This window comes from Schistocerca cancellata, chromosome 4 (genome assembly GCF_023864275.1).
Source record: "Schistocerca cancellata isolate TAMUIC-IGC-003103 chromosome 4, iqSchCanc2.1, whole genome shotgun sequence".
Classification (NCBI taxonomy): Eukaryota; Metazoa; Arthropoda; class Insecta; order Orthoptera; family Acrididae; genus Schistocerca; species Schistocerca cancellata.
This window is the reverse complement of record NC_064629.1, coordinates 23,658,724-23,681,021: the sequence shown is the minus strand read 5'-3', so window position 1 is coordinate 23,681,021 and position 22,298 is coordinate 23,658,724. Positions and strand designations below refer to the sequence as shown.

At 35.3% G+C, this 22,298-nt stretch overlaps 1 protein-coding gene across 2 annotated transcripts in view; it reads left to right on the top strand.

The window, feature by feature from the left end:
• Positions 1 to 12,157: 12,157 nt before the first annotated feature.
• The window catches only part of LOC126184891 (exonuclease 1), a 171,329-nt gene continuing 161,188 nt past the window's right edge, over positions 12,158 to 22,298 (top strand). Inside the window, exons 1-2 of one of the 2 annotated variants that reach the window (XM_049927521.1) lie at positions 12,158 to 12,409; positions 16,360 to 16,479. In XM_049927521.1, coding sequence (XP_049783478.1) covers positions 12,249 to 12,409; positions 16,360 to 16,479 — 281 coding nt within the window. In that variant the 5' untranslated portion in view covers positions 12,158 to 12,248. The remainder of the gene's footprint in view (positions 12,410 to 16,359; positions 16,480 to 22,298) is intronic. The other variant, XM_049927522.1, reaches the window with a different exon arrangement.

Genomic DNA, 22,298 nt, shown 5'->3' with positions numbered 1-22,298 from the left:
ATCTATATCCTTTACCTATTTTTGAAATTCCTTTCAACTTTCCAGAATCCATTTAGACGAAATCTGTTTGCCATAAATCGTTAGATCTAAGAAACATTACTTTTTTCCTTTAAATTTTTTTCTAAATTTATTATCTAATTCATCAATAAATTTTTCACTAATATTTAAATGGGGTGTCTTTGAAACAACCCCTTCACCTACAATATTTTTTTTTAACCTATACTCTCTTTTTGGCTTTACAAGTTGCACAAAGAACTTCAATTTTTCGTTTTCCATTTTTAGTTGTTAATCTATGACGATGAACTGTTTCAATAAACTATTTGCACTTCGAACAGTAAATGTGATTACCGTTCTTGATCTATATAGAATAAAAAATAAATAATTTAGTTGTTAAATGTTTGAGTCTAAATACTTCGGTAGCTCCAGATACTTATTAACTTTCACATCTAAATTAACAAATTTCGAATCCAATTACTTAAGGTTACTTTCTAGGAAATTTATTTTAGCCTTTGCATCATGGATAGTTGTTTTGTGCTATTTATTTATTATGATTTTTCATGATACCGTTAAAAATATCATTTCTTTGTCATAAGTCTGTGATCATTTGGCTATATTCAGTTTCTGAAACAGGATTTGATAAAATTTTCTCAATATCTTACTTGGAATAATAATTTTGAAACAGTGAAAACATTTACATACCGTTGTTTAAATTCTAAAAGCCTTATTTCTAAATATCTTTTACTAACTGTATCCAAATCATCATGTGTATCGTTTATACTAAGAATACTACTATTTTTAAAATGAATATAATATTTAGCTGCTTTAAAAATGTTATTTCATTCTTTCTAAGCTTGTGTAATTACAATAACTATTTTTACTTCTACAAATGACTAAATACTATTATATTTGAAAGTAATTATTTATTTATTTTTGGACGAAATGATTGAATATTTTTATTTTCTCTAAGTCTTTAGTGAGTTTATTTCCAAAATGTCCATTTAGTAAATTTAAAGTGTCAGTAAACTTATAATTCATGCAAGATGGTTTTAAAACAAATAAACATGTATGTCACAAATTACTTCAATAATGTTTTGTATTCTTTCGATCTTATAATATAAATCCTTTTTGCCACACATTTAACTAGTTGTTTTGGAATAGTTCCTCCAAAAAATCAAAAATTAATGTTATATGTTAATTTGTATAATAGCAATTCCAATGAATTCTAACAGTGTCAGAAGTACTAAAAATATTTTAGGTCATTAGGTAATTCGTCAGTCATAATAATGCCACGAAAATGTCAAAATTAGATAAAGGATTATCAATTTTTTTTATTATTTCTTTAAAATTCTTTTTACTCGTTTTCTTTTCTCTTCGATTTCGAAATTATGTCTTTTTGGTTTTTCTAATTCTTTATCACCTTTTTTCTTGTTTTAGAATGCATGTGCAATTGCTACAGAACCACCAGCAAGTAAACCAATTGTTACTAAATAAAGTAATGCAGCTATTGCTATTAGAAGAAATCCACCCTCTTTTGTGTTAATGCTGATATTTCTTTCTTTTTTGCTAGACATTCAATAATCTTTTTTACAACGGTAATACCTACTGTAATTAGGAAATTTCCGCCAGTATTTTTCAACACCCAAATGTCAGAAATTTTGAAACTCCGATTTTTTCTCTCTCTTTCATTTTTGTACATCAGGAAAAAATGGTTCAATACTATGTAGTTGTTAATTATTTAATTCAGCTGTACTTGATATTTGTTTAGTTTTGCCACTTGGTAGCAAAGTATAAGTAATTGAAATCTTATTCATTTATACAGATTTTAAAAAATAAAAATTTTATAAATCATCCATTAATTACAAGTCCTAAACCCAATACAATTTCTCATTTTCCATACTTAATTCCTCTAACTGCAGCTGCAGCTATTTTTTCACCTAATGATGCATCACTTGCATTAAAATAGAGTATTTATTTTGCAACTGACTGAAGTATTTTTATCAGCTTCATGTCTTTTAATGTCCCTATAAGAAATACCATGTTCTTTACATGATTCGTCTAATGGATTAATTCCTTGGTATCCTCTAGCTACGCTTTCTTCTACTTTGGTTCCTGGACGACAAAATTTATAGCCTGTAAGACGCATTTCGAATGGTAATTTGTTAGTTAAAGTATTAATTAAACCTTTTCCATATATTTCACTTTTCCAACATGTTTGTGTTAAGTTATTCAAATATCTAATCAAATATGGAATCCTTTTGGGATTATTAATAATAAAATCAGTTAACTGGTTGTTAATGTTTGCTTGATTCCAACTTTTTTGCATAATGACAATTTTTATTTCTTGTTAATTCTACACCCTGAATTACTGTTAATCTGTGAATTCCATCTCTAACATCATTCAGCCAAATGTACTGGACTGGGTTCTCTGTAATTTTTTTTTTTACGAAAGCTTCGCCAACATTTTCTAATGAATCATTAATATGTCTTTCTGAAACACTAGGAAAATATTCTTCAACAACTGTTTTTATCAAATAATATACTGATATCCTGTACTTGACTTTAATTTTATTTGAATTACTTTCATTGATTACTGTATTTGAAAGAAACAAAAATATTGCATAATTCTGTAAATCAAGATAATCATTCCTTTCCTAAACCATCTATAGTTATCTATCATTAACTTTCATTAATCCATCTGTTCCTTCATATTCTTTTTCACCAATTTTTAATTTATCACAATTGAATTATAGTGGTAATTTGCCAATATATTTATAAGGACCAACAGGTCTTAATGGAGAAATAGGATCTTCAATGTATTGATAAGTTATTATATTTTTTCACTTATATTTATGTTTTATCATCTTCTTCTTTTAATTTTGTTCTCTCTGTTACATAATTCGCTAACACCTTATGTATTGATGATTCACATAATGAGTAGTCATACTTAGCAGGACTATCATCAATCTATTCATATAGTCTAAATTAGTAATTTCATCTAAATAATGTCATTTACAAGGACCCATTTCTTTTTCAACTTTTCTATTTTCTTAAATTGCTTTTAAATGATTTTCTCTTTGTCCTTCAATTCGTTGATTAACTTTTTCAACTGTATCAATGACTTGTTGATCTTCTTTTTTAATTTTTTCATATGGTGTTCTTCACTGTTTTTTCGATTTCTTGATCTCCCCTTCTAATTGTTCTTTTACTTCTTATTACGTTTGGCTGTTTTAACAATTTGTGAATCATATGTTGCAAATGTTTATTAAGAATGAAGAATACAATAATCATTTTTTATTTTGGGTTTAGCATTTATGGTAATCGCTTGCATTCAATGTTTTATGTTTAACATTTATGTTCGATGATCATGCTCAATCTCTATGTTTTACACTTAATCTTTAGATTTTCGTTTAACATTTATCTTTAATGTTTATGTTTTACATTATATTTACATAAAATCTTAATGTTTAACATTTATAGTTTACATTTACGATTAACATTTATTTTTATGTTCAAATATAATGTCCAATGTTAAAAAATTATTAATCTTTTCTCTACATTTACATTCATTAGCTTTCCTTGCCATACCTATCTTAATAAAAACAAATCTATATTTATTCCAACAATTACTACATCTTTCTTTAATTTATCAAATTCTAAATCTCCACCAAGAAATTCCTAATAAATATGATTTAAATTTCTATTATCTTACCTACAAACAAACAAAAATTAAAATTATTTCTAATCCATTGTTCTGGGATTTTTGAATATGTTTGACTTACATAAAAACAATGTTTACCTTTATGTCTTCCTCTAGTAAATTATTCTCTAGCTGTATCTTGATTTTCGAAAATGAAATCATCGTAAATAGGAACTGAATTTTCTTCATATTCATCCAATGGATTAATTTCATCATCATTTTAATTAAAACTAACAATTTTTTCAGCTACTTTTTCTTAATTTTTTCATTTTTTTAGAATTCTTGACATTTTGGTTGAACTAAACATTTTGAATAACCATACAAATGATTAATTTCTTTCCAGTTTAACCATTCAGGTACTAAAAAATAATTCTCAATCAGTAGTGTTGTTTTTCCACATCTACTTGTCCTATAATTCCACATCAAAAAGAATTTGGTATATGTTTACCAGATTTATTTTCTGGTTTCTTTTCTGGAATTATTATTTTTTGTTCCAGATCTGTCATTTATTTACATAAAATTTACTGATATAAATGAGTAGATTATTTCAATTCAGTGATAATTTTCTATTCTGAAAAAACGATTAACTGTTCCAATATGAAAAACTTATAATAACGTTTCACTAGATGGTGTTATTCAACATTTTAAACTCTAAATATCATATTGAAAAGTAATAAACTTTACTGTGATGGAGAAACAATAGAAATTCCTGTTGGTCAATATAGTTTGAAAAATATAGAGAAATTTCTTCACTCAAAAAAGCCAAATATTCATATGAAAAAAGATAAAATTTTAAATAGAATTGTTATTGATAATGAAAAAAATAATGAAAAAATTATACATGGGTAGAAAAGAAAATAATACAGCAAGTGTGTTAGGATTTAATATTCAAATTATTGAAACTAATAAAAAAGCCATTGCCAATGATGTTCGTAAAATCATTCCATCTGAATTGATTAATGTAAGTTTTAATTTGGCTGATGGAACGTTTGTTAAACATAATGATCATTTTCACTGTTGAACTATTATTATTGCATCATTTAAACCTAATTCTGAATTTGGTGGACCAATAATTAATGATCCTAATCATCCTATAAAAATTCCAGTTTTCGACATTATTCAGAATTTAGAAATAACTATAACTGATGAAAATGATAATTTAATTGACTTCAATGGTGCTAATGTGACAGTAATTTTAAAATTGAATTAATCAATATATCTTTTCATAGATTAAGAACCAAATCGTAAGTGATTCATTTTACTCATTTCCAGCTAATGAGAAAACAAAAAATAATTTATTTCTTCCTAATAAAGAAATAGAAATTATAATTAAAATTCTTGATAGCTGAATTCATCCTAATTGTTCACAAACTTATATAACTTTTGATGTTATTCACACAGATGGGTCTGATTTTTCTGCATATGGAGGAAAGTCATCAATTAAACTAATTGATGATTTTGTTTTAAAATTTTTCAGTGTTATTACAGTTAAATAAGGAAATAATATTTTATCTATAATCGAACATCCTTTTATTTCTTCTTCAACTCTTATTTGATTAACTTCTTCCCTTGCGAATGAATTAAATATGGAAGGAAATATTCTTAACAATGGGAGAATTAAAACTAATCGAAATGAAGTTCTTTATTCACTAGAATGATTTGATGGGTTTTTAAAGTTTGTAAAGAAAAAGTATGTTCGAAGGTAATTTAAGTGTTATTTTTACTTGGAGTTCCATAAAATGACAAGTAGATTCTATTCTTCGTTGAAGTACAGAAAATGATAATTCTACACTTCCAAAAGAAGGTAAAATTATTGTAAAAACTATGAAATTTCACTTGAATTAGAACAAGAAAGACTTAAAAATCCAAAAATTCCAATTTTTTTCTTTCAACTCCAAACAATTGAATTTGCTTGTTCACATGGAAAAAGAAAGTTTGAAATAGATATTACTAATTATTATAGTTCTAGAGAATTTGATATACCTTAGTTTATTTTCGTTGTTTCCTGAACTAATGAAAAAAATAATCAATTACTTGATACTTTTTATTCTATCATGTTTAATTACAAAATATCTATGTTCAAAATGGAAGAAATAAAAAAAAATTTCCACAAGAACCATGGTATTTTGATCCACAAATAACTTCTAAAAACCTTATTCCTTTAGAGATTTCAAAAGAATAACTTAATTACACAATGATTTAAGTGTAAGTCCATTCAATTTTATATAAAAATTATCCAATTTATGTAATTAATATATCTAGAAGAATGAATGTTTTAACTACTCAAAAAACAACAATGAAACTATGTGCACTCTTTAATGAAAATCTTGCAAATGATACAATTGGTTACATTATTATATTTGGTTAAAATAACTTATGATGCACTACAGAAAGCTTACTGAAAATTTGTAATTAGTTAAATGAATGAAAAATTAGAAATTTTATCAGAACTTGAAAAGTTGAACTTTTACCTATTATATTTGGTGATAAAATTTTATTGCCACTATATGAAAAATATAAACTTACTCTTCCAGAGTGTTATACCAATTTGATATATTGAATTTGAATAAATTTTAAAGATTTTGTATTTGTCTTTTAATCAAATTAAGATTTCCTTCCCTATAATTTCCTAAGCTTTTTAAATAGGTCAATTTTGTTTGTGGTTTTTGTTTCCATTGTGTTTATGTAGAATTTAGTTTTTTTATATAGGGAAATGAGATTTTTTTGGTTAGGGGGAAGCTGTGAAATAGGATTTGGCTTGGAAATGCTCTTTGCTTCAGAATCAGCAGAACTACACTACTATCATGGAACAAGAACGATACGAAACTTACATTTAGTATAAGCAAACAAAAGAAAGGTACACAGTAATATTACCTACAAAGGTAATAAAATTTTACGAGAAACTGCTTCCAGAGCCAAAAGACAACTAAAAATCAAACATATAAAAAGTCACTTCAAGCATACTGGGACCTCTTAAGTTATTCATATTATAAAGACAAGGATTATTTACATTACACTGAGTAAAGAATGCAAAAGTTTACCATTATTTAACAGTGCAACTGACATTTTACAGTGTTTCATCATGTTTTAATGAGCCTTAGTGTCATATCCTATATCCAGGATCTCTAGTGAATAATTCTATTCTGCTTTAATTTGCTGGAGTTCAGCAACTCATTCATTGTGATGAAGTGCTGTGTCAGCTTTTCAGACATACCAAAGGGACAATAAAATGAATGCGACAGGTTGGCAGAAACACCATGAAAGTCCTGACAAGGGTCAAAAGTGAGTGAATATTTGTATTGTGGGCAGTGAGCAGTTATCTGATCAAATGACAGACATGAAAATGTCCAATATCTTATCTTCCCATTGGTGTGGGATGTAAATATCTGGTGATGAAGCAGTAGTTGCGAAACTTATGAAACAGAAGAGATACAAGCACTGAAGCATTCAGATCGAGCAACTGGTCTCTCCAAGCTGAGGTTAGCGCCCCTGGCAGCAGAAAGCATCAGAATATGTTGGATTCAGTGTACAGTGTCTATAATCCAAGCTTATCTGTATCAGGTACTTAGTTGCAAGTTCTGTACTACAGCCTGGCTGGTCTGTGAGGGACATCACTTCTGAAATGGCGTTGTGTCTAGTGCTCTGGCCAAAGGTGGCTTCTTCCATGCAGAAGGCATGTTTAGCACACTGTTCTCGGTAACCTCATGGAGCACCATACACACACTGACAGCGTCCTGCTACTGAGGCCTCAGCTGGGTGCATCACTTGCATGGAGGCAGTGTCTTCTGTGCTGGCCTTGGTCAGTGCATGGGACAGATAGCTTCCACGTAAAACAGGATCATTCAGGTTAGCTAATCAGGTACGTGCATTCTGTCCAATAGCAGAACCTGTGAATTAGTTTTGACATCTGTAGAATTTACAATTGTGTCACTCTGTGAGGACTAAACTTGTGTTCTGACTGTGCTTATCACAAGGATAGTTCTACTGGAATTGTGTTCTAGCTGTCCATTGTGAGATTGGTTCTCTAGCCCAAGGGTGGAGCATCCTTTGACCAATCTCGGTTTGTCACAGGATATGCCATTTTTTGCTAAGTACCGTGGGACTTCTAGCAATCGCTAGAGCTGCATTTGTCAAGTGCACTCTGCAAAGTAGAGGATCCAGCACAGTTAAAGCCTGGAGCACTCCAACTATAGTCAGCGAAGGTAGCCAAGCAGCAACCCAGTGGCCCAGTCGAAAAAAAGCATGTCATGCCAGGATGCAGACCCTTATGCTCTAGCAACTGTGGAGCTGATCCTGGCAAGGCTTGTTAGAGCTGTAGACGTTGCAGACAAGTTCCTTACCAGGTGAACTGGTAGAGGAGGCAGATATAAGGAGCTTCAAGGGACAGCTGAGGACCACACTGCTGAGTTGGGAGATGGTGCAGACGACCCTAACTTGCAAGGTGGAAGCCCTGGAGAAGGTGTTGGTGAGAACTATGGAAGCTCCAGACCTTCGCCCAGGCAGTAACTGCACCAAAACAACCAGTATCAGAACGACTGACCACAACAACTAATGCCCACTCTTCATGAGGTCAAAGTGCACAGAAACCGGCTATGAAGTAAAAAAGAAATTCGTCTCCCTGATTAAGCGAGAAGTAGAAGATGTGAAAAACACAAGGGTCCATAATGCGGGTCCAACGCTCATTGTTGATGCTGCATCAGAGAATGACCGCTGAAAACTACTGGCAAATACCAAATTAATGGATAGACTCAAATGTGAGATTACTCAATCTGCTGATTACACTCTGGTATCCGGTTAATACCGGCATTGCCAAGAGAATTACTAACCCCAAAACCGAGAAGATGTTCCCTGCAACACTAAAAAAAGAATTCTGTAGTGTGGCTGTGTGCATGAACAGACAGTGATTCAGCAGTTCACCTTGTGAGTGATACATTTTATGTACCTGTTTAAGATAAATTAGCATTAGAAATTAGTACTAGGAAGTAAACTAGAATTAGAACCACTCATGTACAATGAGATAATGTTATGTCACAAAATTGTATTTTTTTAATTCTGGTGATGTAAGTCATTATTTAACATTATGCAACAGTATGTATATACTATGCAAGCTATTATCTGCACTTACTGTGGAAGCTATTATATGTATACATTGTCTAGATTGTAAGCATAAAGGCATGTCCTATGTTACATGTGCATGAGTGAATGCATGAAAACTGACCTTGCTGTCCCATTGAGGGCAAAGGCCTCCTACAAGTAGGGGGAGCTGCTTTTAAAGATTTACGCAGTGAGCTAGTCTGCGTAAGAGAGTACCACACTTAATGCACACTACACATTGAATTACACTTGATCACTTAGTTGTAGTTCTAGTTCTTTCCACTCTTTTCTGGCTCTGCATGTCCACTGTCTTCCTGCTTGTTTTCTGAATAAGTCCGACCATTTGCATCTTGGTCTTCCTGGGAGTCTCTTGCCAATACGGGGGTCCCATGTGGTAGCTCGTGCTGTCTATCTGTCATCTTGCAGGATCGCCACAAAATGGTTCAAATGGCTCTGAGCACTATGGGACTTAACATCAGAGGTCATCAGTCCCCTAGAACTCAGAACTACTTAAACCTAACTAGCCTAAGGACATCACACACATCCATGCCCGAGGCAGGATTCGAACCTGCGACCGTAGCGGTCGCGCGGTTCCAGACTGTAGCACCTAGAACTGCTCGGCCACTTCGGCCGGCAGGATTGCCACGTGGCTGTCCCATTTCCATTTGGTTTTCATAGCCTGTTGTACTATGTCTATTTTTGCTGACATCTTGTGTTTCAAAGTGTTCGATATTTTGCATTTCAGAGAGATACTAAGGATCTTCCTCTGCATTTTCATTTGGCATACCTGTAGAGTGTTTCTCTCTTTGGCTTTTAGAGCCCATGTTTGAGATCCATGTAATAACAATGGAAAAAACGCAGCTTTCGAGTGCTTCATTTTGAGCCTCCTATTCAGGGTTCTGTCTAGCAATATGAACTATAAGGCCCAGAAAGCTTTCCAAGCTAAGGAAACTCTTCATTTTATTTCTTTTTCCATTTTGTTGTCAAAGGAAATTATTTGACCTAGGCATATTTATTGCGCTGCATACATTAGTTCCATTCCTTCAAGATATATTCGGGTTTCTAATCTATTTGTCATTAATTGCGTTTTAGATTTGTTCATTGTGAGTCCTGCCATCTTGCTTTGTGAGTTAGCTCCTGGAGCATTGATTGCAGTTCCCTTGCAGCTTTGGCAAAGAGGACTACATCGTCAGCGAACCTCAAATTAGTTAGTCTCTTGCTGTTGAGGAATATTCCATCTCTCTTATTCCATTTTAGTTTCCTGAATATGTCCTCCAGTATGGAAGTAAATAGTTTTGGGGAGATATGATCCACTTATCTAACTCCTCTTTCCATGCAGAAAGGCTGGCTTGTCTTTTTGGTTGTAACTCTAGCGAAGCTGTGGTTTTAAATGTTTCTTAGTAATTCGATGTATTTTGCTTCTACTCCTTGATTTCTTAGTGCTTGAAGTATTTCTGGTTGTTCGATGGTATCGAATGCTTTGCTGTAATCAACAAAGCAAGGTATATTTTGAAGTGGCGATCTTCCGCTTTTTTTATTATCTGATAACGTTTTGTACAGCAATTCTCGCACTATGCGAAGTAAGGAAAACAGGCGAAGCCATCATAGAGAAATCAAACGGCGATCTGTTGTATTACCAGGTTCAACCCCAGGACAAAGAGGGATAGGCTTCATCATCAAACCACAGTGATAATGTGAAGTGTTTGCTGCCTATTCAGCATAGCAGTTGATGCAAATACATATGTAGAAATGTTTGTCGCTAGTTTAGACAGGGATGTGAACAACCAACATTGCTGCCAACATATTGCCAACTTTGGTGGAACAATGTTGTGAATAGAAATATGTTTTTAAGCTTAGTATAAACGTGGCTTAAGGCACATTTACACTGAGTTTGAAATAAGTTCTGCAACAGTGTTCACAGCTATAGCGGGGAGCACATAAGAAGGGGAAGCATTCTGTGGAGAGAGAGACAGAGTATACTTTGCAGATTCACCAGTGTGTCATCTCTCTCTCTCTCTCTCTCTGTGTGTGTGTGTGTGTGTGTGTGTGTCTATCCCACGAATCATTCTCCAGTTGTTGCCTACCATGGATACTGGCAACACAGTTTCTCCTTCTGACCCTGCCTAGCAGAATTTACATGCACGGAAAACCATTGCAGTCGCTTCTCGAAACCATATTTGTCCTGTTGCTTTATATCACCAATAACTGTAGTATTCCAGTAACCACACCATACGTAAACTAACACGAAAATCAACCCTAAATGTTCCACAGGCACCCCAATGTGCATGCTACAGGCTGACGCAGCAGAATGACGCTGTTGCCTGGAGCATCACATGGGACGCTGTTCCTTGCCATTGAGATTCTGCCCCCACCTGTCTTCATATGTGCACGTCATTATAGTACTGGACTGCCGCTGTTGGCAACACAAAACCTGTATCGTACGGCTGTGTCCATATGGATCAAAGGAAGTTTGTTCCTGTCTGTTAGCACTAAATGCTAAATGTCTTTACTCTGTCTGTAATGTTTCGTGTTGTCTTACCATGTATTCCTTTACGAAATGGAATGGACAAGAATAAAAATTTAAGAACTTTTCAGACACTGTAAGGCAGAGGACTGCCTGTGGAATGTTCGAAGTCATACTTATAAAAATATTAAACGTAAGTATAAGAAGTATGAGTCTCTACAAAAAAAAAATACCATAGAACAACAACAACGCAATTTGTAGTCAACAAGTTACGTGAGGTGCCGTCCAACGAAAGGGCGTTGACAATAAAAAAAAATTTCGATGCTTTCTATGAGATATAAATGAAATATGTAGCAGGCGTAGTCATCTGATTCTATATGACATGTTATGTGACAATAAAGTCTCTATTCCATTCTATTACGCTCTTGAACTTGTTTATAGAATCGACCAGCCTCAGATTATCTTCAAAAGATTAGTTTTGAGAGATGGAACGCGTAACGCTAAGTTATTACTGCAGATGAAGGTTAAGTAAATATGAATGATGTGCAGGAAAATACCTACGAAAAAAACCTTCGATCATAGAATATTTATGATCGAAGAAGGGAACGCTATTCCAGGAATAAGCTGTTTCTGCAGACGAAGATTAAACAAATGTGAATGATGTGCGGAAAAGTATCTTCGAAAAAACCCTTCGACCATAGAATATGTATGGTCGAAGATGGGAACGCTATTCCAGGAATAACGAAACAGGGGAAAAAATCGCGTCTTGCCAACGCACACTACAAGTTAAGCAGTGGTTACCCGACCACTTGCAAAACAAATCACTGCAATGCACGCTCTATATATCGAATTTATAAGAAGTCGAAGACGCCATAATCGTAGGTTAATGAGGATCTATGGTTTTGGCGCGAAATATCGTGTTGACAGCCGGCGTTTTGTGTATGTGTTGTATGTGTAAACTTTGTGGTATAGTTTTGGTGCGTGAGGAATACCATGGGCATACAAGGACTAATTCCGTTCTTGAAAAAGTGTACCAGATCCGCCCACATATCTCATTTTTCTGGGCAATGTGTCGCTATTGACGCTTATTGCTGGCTCCATAAAGGTGCATATGCATGTGTAGAAAAGCTTGCAAGAGGCGAACCCTGCGATGCGTAAGTATTTCAGTATGTTGTGTTCACGTAAAAAAACCCTCATATGTTTTACATGTCATCTAACGCCTTAGTTTCAATCTTTGTCCAAGATGAAATATATCCACAAGAACAGACTGTTGTTGGCATACACTGTTATACGTTGTATTTATTGACGGTTAATAGTTTATCATTCATGCATAAATAAAACCTGCATTGATTGCGACTGGACTTCATTATAGGTTTATTCCTCAGCGTATTATGTGCTGTTGTCACTACCACATATTTCAATACCAGACAAAATGTTGGCTTAAGGTGTATATGATTTTGAATATTTTTGTATATCTTGCGCTCTCATGTTTAGTAAGCCCTTGGATTTACACTCTGCCAATCGTACACTCTTCATCTCGCAGCACACCATCTGTAGTGTATGTAAGCATAACATGCATGCCTGATCTTTTGTCCTATTGATAAACCTTGCACGGTGCCCAGACTTACATTAAAACACTTAATAAAATGATATATTGCTATTATGACGACGTAATGAAAGCACAACCAATGTGCCATTGGACATTGCAGTAAACAACTACGTGCGTTGTAAAATCTGTAGGTAATTTGTGATCACTGAAACGTTTGTAATATCTGTTTTAGAGCAAAGTAAAATTACATTGTGTGACTGTGAACATATACAAGATAATAAAATGTATTATTTTTCTCTTGCCTGTGGTTTTTGAAGATACAGTGTAATCTGCCTCTTGCATCTCTCTTTATTGATACCTGGATTATTGTCATCATTAACCCCTTTGCTGCAGTTGGGCGGGATAAATATGCATGAAGTAGAAAAGAATTCTGATTCTCATCGATATTCTGGTGATAGCCTGTCACTCTAAATGGAATTTCACTTATATATGTATCAACTACTAACATTTACATTGACCGTCGTAAGCAGTCCACTTTAGTTTTCACCAGGTCAAGGGAAGTGTCTGATTCTTGTAGATATTCTTTTTTTTCCATCATGTGTGTGTGATGGGCTCTGGGTGTGTCTTTTTTTAGGTCACCGCAGCTGCCAATACCAAAACACCAACTCCTACAGCAAAAACTGCTACTGCCAATACCCAAACAACGACGTCTAGCAAAAACTACAAAATTGGGATCAGACATTTCCCTTGACCAAAACACCAATACCTACATATAAAACTACGAAAATTAGAATGGATAATTTCCCATGACCTATATAGGTCAACCATAACTATTGATATGAAAAAAACCACCACCTACAACTATGAAAAACAAAAACAAAACCACAACACTTCAAAAATTCAAAAGTCAAACATTCCTACGTAAATTAAAATACATTCGATACACAATAAATACACAAAAAACACAACAAATCGACATCAACAAACACAACCAACTCATAAACTTGGCATCGTAATGACGTCACACACCACAACACCCTTATGTCATGGTGACATTGTGAATTAATTTTCATGCAAACCATACAATTCTAATATTCACGCACCTGCCTTTCATGTACTTCGACTCTTATGACTGCATTCTGGTTTCCACGTAAGTCATTCATAACCTTTCACTCTCTATATTTTATTCTTGCCAGCTTCAAAATTTTATAGTGTTGTTCCATTCTGCATTGTCAAAAGCCTTCTGTAAATCTACGAACATTGTGAGCATAGGCTTGCCTTTCTTCAAATTTTCTTCTAAGATAAGTAGTGTGGGCACTATTGTCTCACATGTTTCTACACTTTTCTGAAAATGATCTTCCCCTGGGCCAGCTTCTACCCACTGTATCCAGTATGTTGTAAAAACTCTTTGTCAGTATTTTGCAACCAGGACTTACTATACTGGTGGTTCTGTAGCATTCACACCTGTCAATGCCTTTCTTATTCTGAATTATAATCATGGCACTCTTCTTGGAGTTTGAGGGGAAAAGTGAAATGATTGTATGACATAATTGGCTGGGAGACTCCATCGGATATTGTTCCGCTACCTGTTTCAACTCTATTTGACTCCAGTGTGGTGACTTGCATGGGTTTGTGATGAATATGAGATGAAATGATTAGGACAAAACACACACACACACACACACACACACACACACACACACACACACACACACACATAGAGAGAGAGAGAGAGAGTTCCTGAGCAAAACAAGTCTGCAACCTTACCAGGAATCAAACCAGGGACCACACAGTCTAGAGGCAGTGGTGCTAAACATTAGCCAATGAGTAACAGACGAAGTCTGAGGATATTTTGCCTGTCTTGTATATATTACATTGTAAATAGATAAATTTTGCAATGGCTGGTTCTCTCAAAAATCTCAATGATTCTGAGAGTATGCAGTCTGCTCCAGTGACCTTCTTCAACATAAGTCTCTCTGAGCTCTTTCAAATTCTTCCTGCAGTATCATATTGCCCATCTCATTTCAGCTACTTCCCTTTCATTCATACATTCAAGTTTGTTTCCGTGTATGACTTTTCTATGTGTTCCTTACACCTTTCAGCCTTACCGTCTTTTCTCTTCCCCCTCTTTAAACCAACCAACCTTACCTTCCTTGTTTGATACAGGCTTGCTGACTCAGCTCTTGATATTCATAAAGCTGCTTATGCTTTCTCCAAATGTTTTTTTTTTTTTTATATTTTGTTTCATATGGAACTATGGATCAACGAAAATGTTTCACCTGGTCAGATAAATCACATTTCTTGCTACCCCAAGTCAGTGGTCATATTTGGATATGCCATCATTTAAGTGAATGGCTGCTCAAAACACAGACCCAGGCTGGTGGAGCAGTGTTATATTGTGGAGGATGTTCACCTGGCCATATATGGAGCTTGTGATCATAATTGAAGGCATCATGACAGCTGCAGACTATGTGAACATTATTGTGGACAACCTACATCCATTCATGCTTGATGTCTTCCCAGATGGTGCTGGCTTCTTCCAGCAGGGTGACTGTACATGTCAGAAGGCCAGAATCTTACTACAGTGATTTGAGGAGCATCATGATGACTCACGTGATGTCTAGTCCACCAAATGTGCCTGATCTGAATTCGGGGTCGACAGAAGCGTCCGATCCCACGCGTCGGCTCTGACCCATGACGTAAGGGTGTTGTCGTGTGACGTCATGACGGCGCGGAGTTTGGTTTGAGTGTGGCTGTCTCCAGTTCTGTTTTATCTTATTTTATTTACTTTTCTGATCTGTTCGTTCTATCTCGTGAGATTTTTTTAAATTTAAAAACGCTTATTACTTATTTTAATTATCTGTTTCCTCCAATTTCTGTTTTAGTTTATTATATTTATCTTTCTGATCTGTTCGTTCTATCCCGTGAGATAGCTACTGAAGCATCTTTATCTTCTATGGGTTGCAGGGGTTACGACCCCTGGGGAGGTGGGTGGGTATTCATGCATGGCTGTCCTCACTTACACGTTGTAGCTACGCAAGGCGTCTAAATTTGTTTATATTTAGTTTGCCCCTCCCCACCCAAAACACCCCATTTCCCGCGCTTGTCCCGTTAGTCTCATTAGGCTTCTTGTGGAAAGTGTGTGTGTTTGTTTTTGTTTCCGCCATATTTGTGACGTCATGGGTCAAAGCAGACGGGCGGGATCGGACGCTTCCGTATTTCCTGAATTCGATGTGATACATGTGGGACACTATTTGTCACCAGCTACACCTTCACAAATCATTGTCCTGTAATTTATGGGAACTGTATGACCTGTGCTTAGAAACTCGGTCCCAGATTTGTCAAATCCATGTCACGTGGTTTAAATAAAAACTGTTCTCAGAAAATATATAGCCTTGACACAAATAATGCCATTCTTTAAAAAAAAAAAATTAGTGTGTGTTCATTTTGAACTTGTGAGTAAAAAAATGAAATATTAAAATAGACATCTGCTGTGATAAGGAGCTTGTTTGTGGTAGCCATCTCATTTCTTTCTGTCTGTCCTTTTAATTCCAGGTATGTGACTTATTGTATGAAGCTTGTAAACATGTTGTTATCACATAATATAAAGCCAATTCTTGTATTTGATGGGCGTCATTTGCCAGCAAAAGCAAAAACTGAACTCAAACGACGTGAGTAAGTATATAATTTATTTACAAAGTCATTTTTCTATGTTATGTTAGTCAGTCACTATATTCGTTTATACATTAATCTTGGTAGCCTATTAAAATTTAATGTGTGTGCATTCACTTATTCCTTTCAAATTTTACTCTCAACCTTTACCTATTGATTATCAACAGCTCATCATGAACATTTTTCTAGAATATGAATCTATCTCATCATACATTAACTCCACGACCTTACTCTTCGTTTCTCATCTTTATTTTTCCCCTGTTTGAGAAAATACTCTTTTGTTATGTCATCAGTGATTTTATACAGCTATGGATGAGTTTTGCTCTATAGCAGAAAGATTTTTTGTGAAAATTTAAGTGTATATCAAAAGGATAGGCAAATGTGAAATGGGGGAGGTGTTGGTCGCAGTAGACTAAAAACTCAAATCCACTGAGATAGAAATTGAAGCTGCATGTGAGATTGTATGGGCAACACTCAGTGTCAGGGGTGGGCATAAAATGATATTTGGATCCTTCTGTCACTCTTCAGACTCATCTCCTTATGGAACCAAAAACTTCAGAGGAAACCTCAGTTCACTTGTACGTGAGTTCCCCAGTCATACTATAATCATCAGTGGAGATTTTAATCATTTAAAAGTTAATTGGGAAAAATACAGATTTGTTAATGATGGGTGTGATAAGACATCCTGTGAGACTTTACTAAATGCCTTCTCTGAAAACTACCTAGAACAGAAAGCTAGGAACCGTACTCATGATGGAAATGTATTGGGTCTAATGGCAACAAATAGACGTACCTCTATGTGATGTCCACATTGAAACTGGTATTAGTAACCATGATGCGGTTGTGGCAACAGTGATAACCAAAATACAAAGGAGAACCAAAACCAGCAGAAAGATATACACTATATGATCCAAAGTTCACCTGGCTGAAAATGACTTAAAATTTCGGGGTGCCCTCCATCGGTAATGCTGGAATTCAGTATGGTGTTGGCTAACCCTTAGCCTTGACTACAGCTTCCACGCTTGCAGGTATACGAACTCAGGTGCTGGAAGATTTCTTGGGGATTATTAGCCCACTTTCCACAGAGTGCTGCACTGAGGAGAGGTAGCGATGTCGGTCGGTGAGGCCTGGCAAGAAGTCGGCATTCCAAAACATCCCAAAGGTGTTCTATAGGATTCAGGTCAGGACTCCGTGCAGGCCAGTCCATTTCAGGGATGTTATTGTCGTGTAACCACTCCACCACAGGCCGTGCACTATGAACAGGTGCTCGATCATGTTGAAAGATACCAATCGCCATTCCCAAATTGCTCTTCAATAGTGGGAAGCAAGAAGGTGCTTAAACATCAATGTAGGCCTGTGCTGTGTTAATGCCACACAAAACAACAAGGGGTGCAAGCCCCCTCCATGAAAAACACGACCACACTATAACACCACCACCTCCCAATTTTACTGTTGGCCCTACACACGCTGACAGATGACATTCAACAGGCATTCACCATACGCACACCCTGCCGTCGCACTGCCACAGTGTGTATTGTGATTCATTATTCCATTCAACGTTTTTCCACTGTTCAATCATCCAATGTTTACACTCCTTACACCAAGCGAGGCATTTTTTGGCTTTTACTGGTGTGACGTGTGGCTTATGAGCAGCCGCTCGATCATGAAATCCAAGTTTTCTCACCTTTCGCCTAACTGTCATAGTACTTGCAGTGGATCCTGATGCAGTTTGGAATTCCTGTGTGATAGTCGGGATAGATGTCTGCCCATTACACATTACGACACTCTTCAACTGTTGGCTGCCTCTGTCAGTCAACAGACAAGGTCGGCATGTACGCTTTTGTGCTGTACGTGTCCCTTCACGTTTCTATTTCACTATCACATCGGAAACAGTGGACCTAGGGATGTTTAGGAGTGTGGAAATCTCGCGTACAGACATATGACACAAGTGACACCCAATCACCTGAGCACATTCGAAGTCCGTGAGTTCTGCAGAGCACCCCTTTCTGCTCTCTCACATTGTGTAATGACTACTGAGGTTGCTGATATGGAGTACCTCGCAGCACAATGCACCTAATATGAAAAACGTATGTTTTTGGGGGTGTCCGGATACTTCCGAACATACAGTGTGTATGCTCAGCAAACTAGATAAAAAAATCTGTAATGTCATATCTCAATGAGGAACTTGAAACTTTCAGCACAGGCTAGGAGCATGTAGAGGAACTCTGGCTCAGGATTAAACAAATAGTTGACCGCACACTGGATAGATATGTATCCATGAGAACAGTTCATACTGTGAGGGTAACTCCGTGGTATACAGCCACTGTAAAGAAACTACAAAAGAGAGAGAGAGATTACTGCGTAATAGGTGAAAACAAAGTGTAGGGCTACAGGCAGAGAGATGCTGAATGAAACACATTTGGCTGTCAAGAGACCAATGCATGATGCCATCAGTGACTACCGTAATAGAATATTGTCAGGTGACATTTCACAAAAGCCAAAGAAATTCTGGTCATATGTAAAGGCTGTTAGTGGCACCAAAGTCAGTGTACAGTCCCTCGTGAATGAGACAGGAACTGAAATTGAAGGTAGCAAAGCAAAAGCTGAAATGCTTTACTCTGTTTTCAAATGTTTCTTTACAAAGAAAAACCCCAGAGAATTGCCCGAATTTAATCTTCAGACCACTGGAAAGATGAATGAAATAAGTATTAGTGTCAGTGGTGTTGACAAACAGCTGAAGTCATTAAAACTGAACAAAGCTCCAGGCCCCAATGGAATCCTTGTCAAATTCTATACAGAATTTGTGGCTAAGTTAGCTCCTCTTCTCACTATAATCTATCATACATACCTCAGAACAAAAACCCATTTGCAGTTCTTGGAAAAAGTCACAGATCACACCCGTCTACAAGAAGGATAGTAGAAGTTATCCACAAAACTACCATCCAGTATCCTTGACATCAATTTGTTGTAGAATCTTAGAACATATTCTGAGCTCTAACATAATGAGTTTCTTGATCAGAATGACCTTCTCAATGCTAACAAGCATGGTTTTCGAAAACACTGATTGTGTGAAACCTATCTTGCACTATTCTCACATGATATACTGAAAGCATTTGGATCAAGACAACATGGTAGGTGCAGTGTTTCTTGATTTACAGAAAGCATTTGACTCAATGTCACACCTATGCTTATTGTCAAAAGTATGGTCATATGGGGTATCAACCAAAATTTGTGACTGGATTGAGGACTTTTTGGTAGGGAGGAGACAGCATGTAATCTTGGATGGAGAGTCATTGTCAGATGTAGAAGTAAATTTAAATGTGCCCCAGGGAAGTGTGTTGGTCACTTGCTGTTCATGTTGTATATTAATGCTCTTGTAGACAATATTAATTGTAAAATCAGGCTTTTTGCAGATGCTGCAGTTATCTATAGTGAAGTACTATCTGAGAGAATCTGCATAAATATTTAGTCAGATCTTGATAAGATTTCAACACGGTGCAGAGACTGGAAACTTGCTGTAAATGTTCGGAAATGTAAAATTTTGCACTTCACAAAACGAAAAAATGTAGTATCCTATGACTATAATATCAGTGAGTCACTGTTGGAATTGGCCAACTCATACAAATACCTGGGTGTAACATTATGTAGGGATATGAAATGGAATGATCACATAGGTCAGTCATGGGTAAAGCAGGTGGTAGTTTTGGTGATTGGTAGACTACTGGGAAAGTGCAATGAGTCTACAAAAGAGATTGATTAGATTAGATTAATACCAGTTCCATGAATACAATATTTCGTAATGGTATGGAATGAGTCAAATTTTCCAATACATGATGTAATTAAGTTAATTTAACAACATAAGTAAGTTAATATAACAATTTTTTCCCCTTAATTTATTTGTAAAAATTCCTCTATGGAGTAGGAGTTGTCATTCAGAAATTCTTTTAATTTCTTCTTAAAAACTTGTTGGTTATCTGTCAGACTTTTGATACTATTTGGTAAGTGACCAAAGACTTTAGTGGCAGTATAATTCACCCCTTTCTGTGCCAAAGTTAGATTTATCTTGAATAGTTAAGATCATCCTTTCTCCTAGTATTGTAGTTATGCACACTGCTATTACTTTTGAATTGGGTTTGGTTGTTAATAACAAATTTCATAAGAGAGTACACAAACTGAGTAGCTACTGTGAATATCCCTAGATCCTTAAATAAATGTCTGCTGGATGATCTTGGGTGGACTCCAGCTATTATTCTGATTACACACTTTTGTGCAATAAATACTTTATTCCTCAGTGATGAATTACCCCAAAATATGATGCCATATGCCAGCAATGAGTGAAAATAGGCATAGTAAGCTAATTTACTAAGATGTTTATCACCAATGACCCTTATTGCATAAGTAGCTGAACTCAAACATTTCAGCAGATCATCAATGTGTTTCTTTCAATTTAATCTCTCATCAATGGACACACCTAAAAATTTTGAATATTCTACCTTAGCTATATGCTTCTGATTAAGGTCTATATTTATTAATGGCGTCATACCATTTACTGTACGGAACTGTGTGTACTGTGTCTTATCAAAATTCAGTGAGAGTCCGTTTACAAGGAACCACTTAGTAATTTTCTGAAAGATATTATTGACAATTTCATCAGTTAATTCTTGTTTGTCAGGTGTGATTACTATACTTGTATCATGAGCAAAGAGAACTAACTTTGGCTCTTCATGAATATAGAATGTCAAGTCATTAATATATATTAAGAACAACAAAGGACCCAAGATCGACCCTTGTGGAACCCAATTCTTGATAGTTACCCAGTTTGAGGAATGTGCTGATCTTTGCATATTATGAGAACTGCTTATTTCAACTTTCTGCACTCTTCCAGTTCGGTACGAATTAAATCGTTTGTGCACTGTCCCACTCATGCCACAATACTTGAGCTTGTCTAGCAGAATTTCATGATTTACACAATCAAAAGCCTTTGAGAGATCACAAAAAATCCCAATGGGTGGTGTTCGGTTATTCAGATCATTCAAAATTTGATTGGTGAAAGCATATATGGCATTTTCTGTTGAAAAACCTTTCTGGAAACCAAACTTACATTTTGTTTGTACTTCATTTTTGCAGATATGTGAAGCTACTCTTGTATACATTACTTTCTCAAAAATTTTGGATAAAGCTGTTCGAAGGGAGATTGAACGGTAATTGTTGACATCAGATCTATCCCCTTTTTTATGCAAAGGTATAACAATAGCATATTTCAGTCTTATCAGGGAAAATGCCCTGTTCCAGAGAGCTATTACACAGGTGGCTGAGAATCTTACTTATCTGTTGAGAACAAGCTTTTAGTATTTCGCTGGAAATGCCATAAATTCCATGTGAGTTTTTGCTTTTAAGCAAGTTTATTATTTTCCTGATTTCAGAGGGAGAAGTGGGTGAGATTTCAATTGTATCAAATTGCATAGGTATGGCCTCTTCCATTAACAGCCTAGCATCTTCTAATGAACACCTGGATACTACTATATCCACAACATTTAGAAAATGATTATTAAAAATATTTTCAACTTCTGACTTTTTGTTCGTAAAGTTTTCATTCAATTTGATGGTAATACTGTCTTCCTGTGCTCTTGGTTGACCTGTTTCTCTTTTAATAATATTCCAAATTGTTTTTATTTTATTATCAGGGTTGTTGATTTTAGACATGATACATGTACTTCTGGATTTTTTAATAACTTTTCTTAATATAGCACAGTAGTTTTTATAATGTTTGATAGTTTCTGGGTCACTACTCTTTCTTGCTTCCGCTTACAAGATATTTGTAT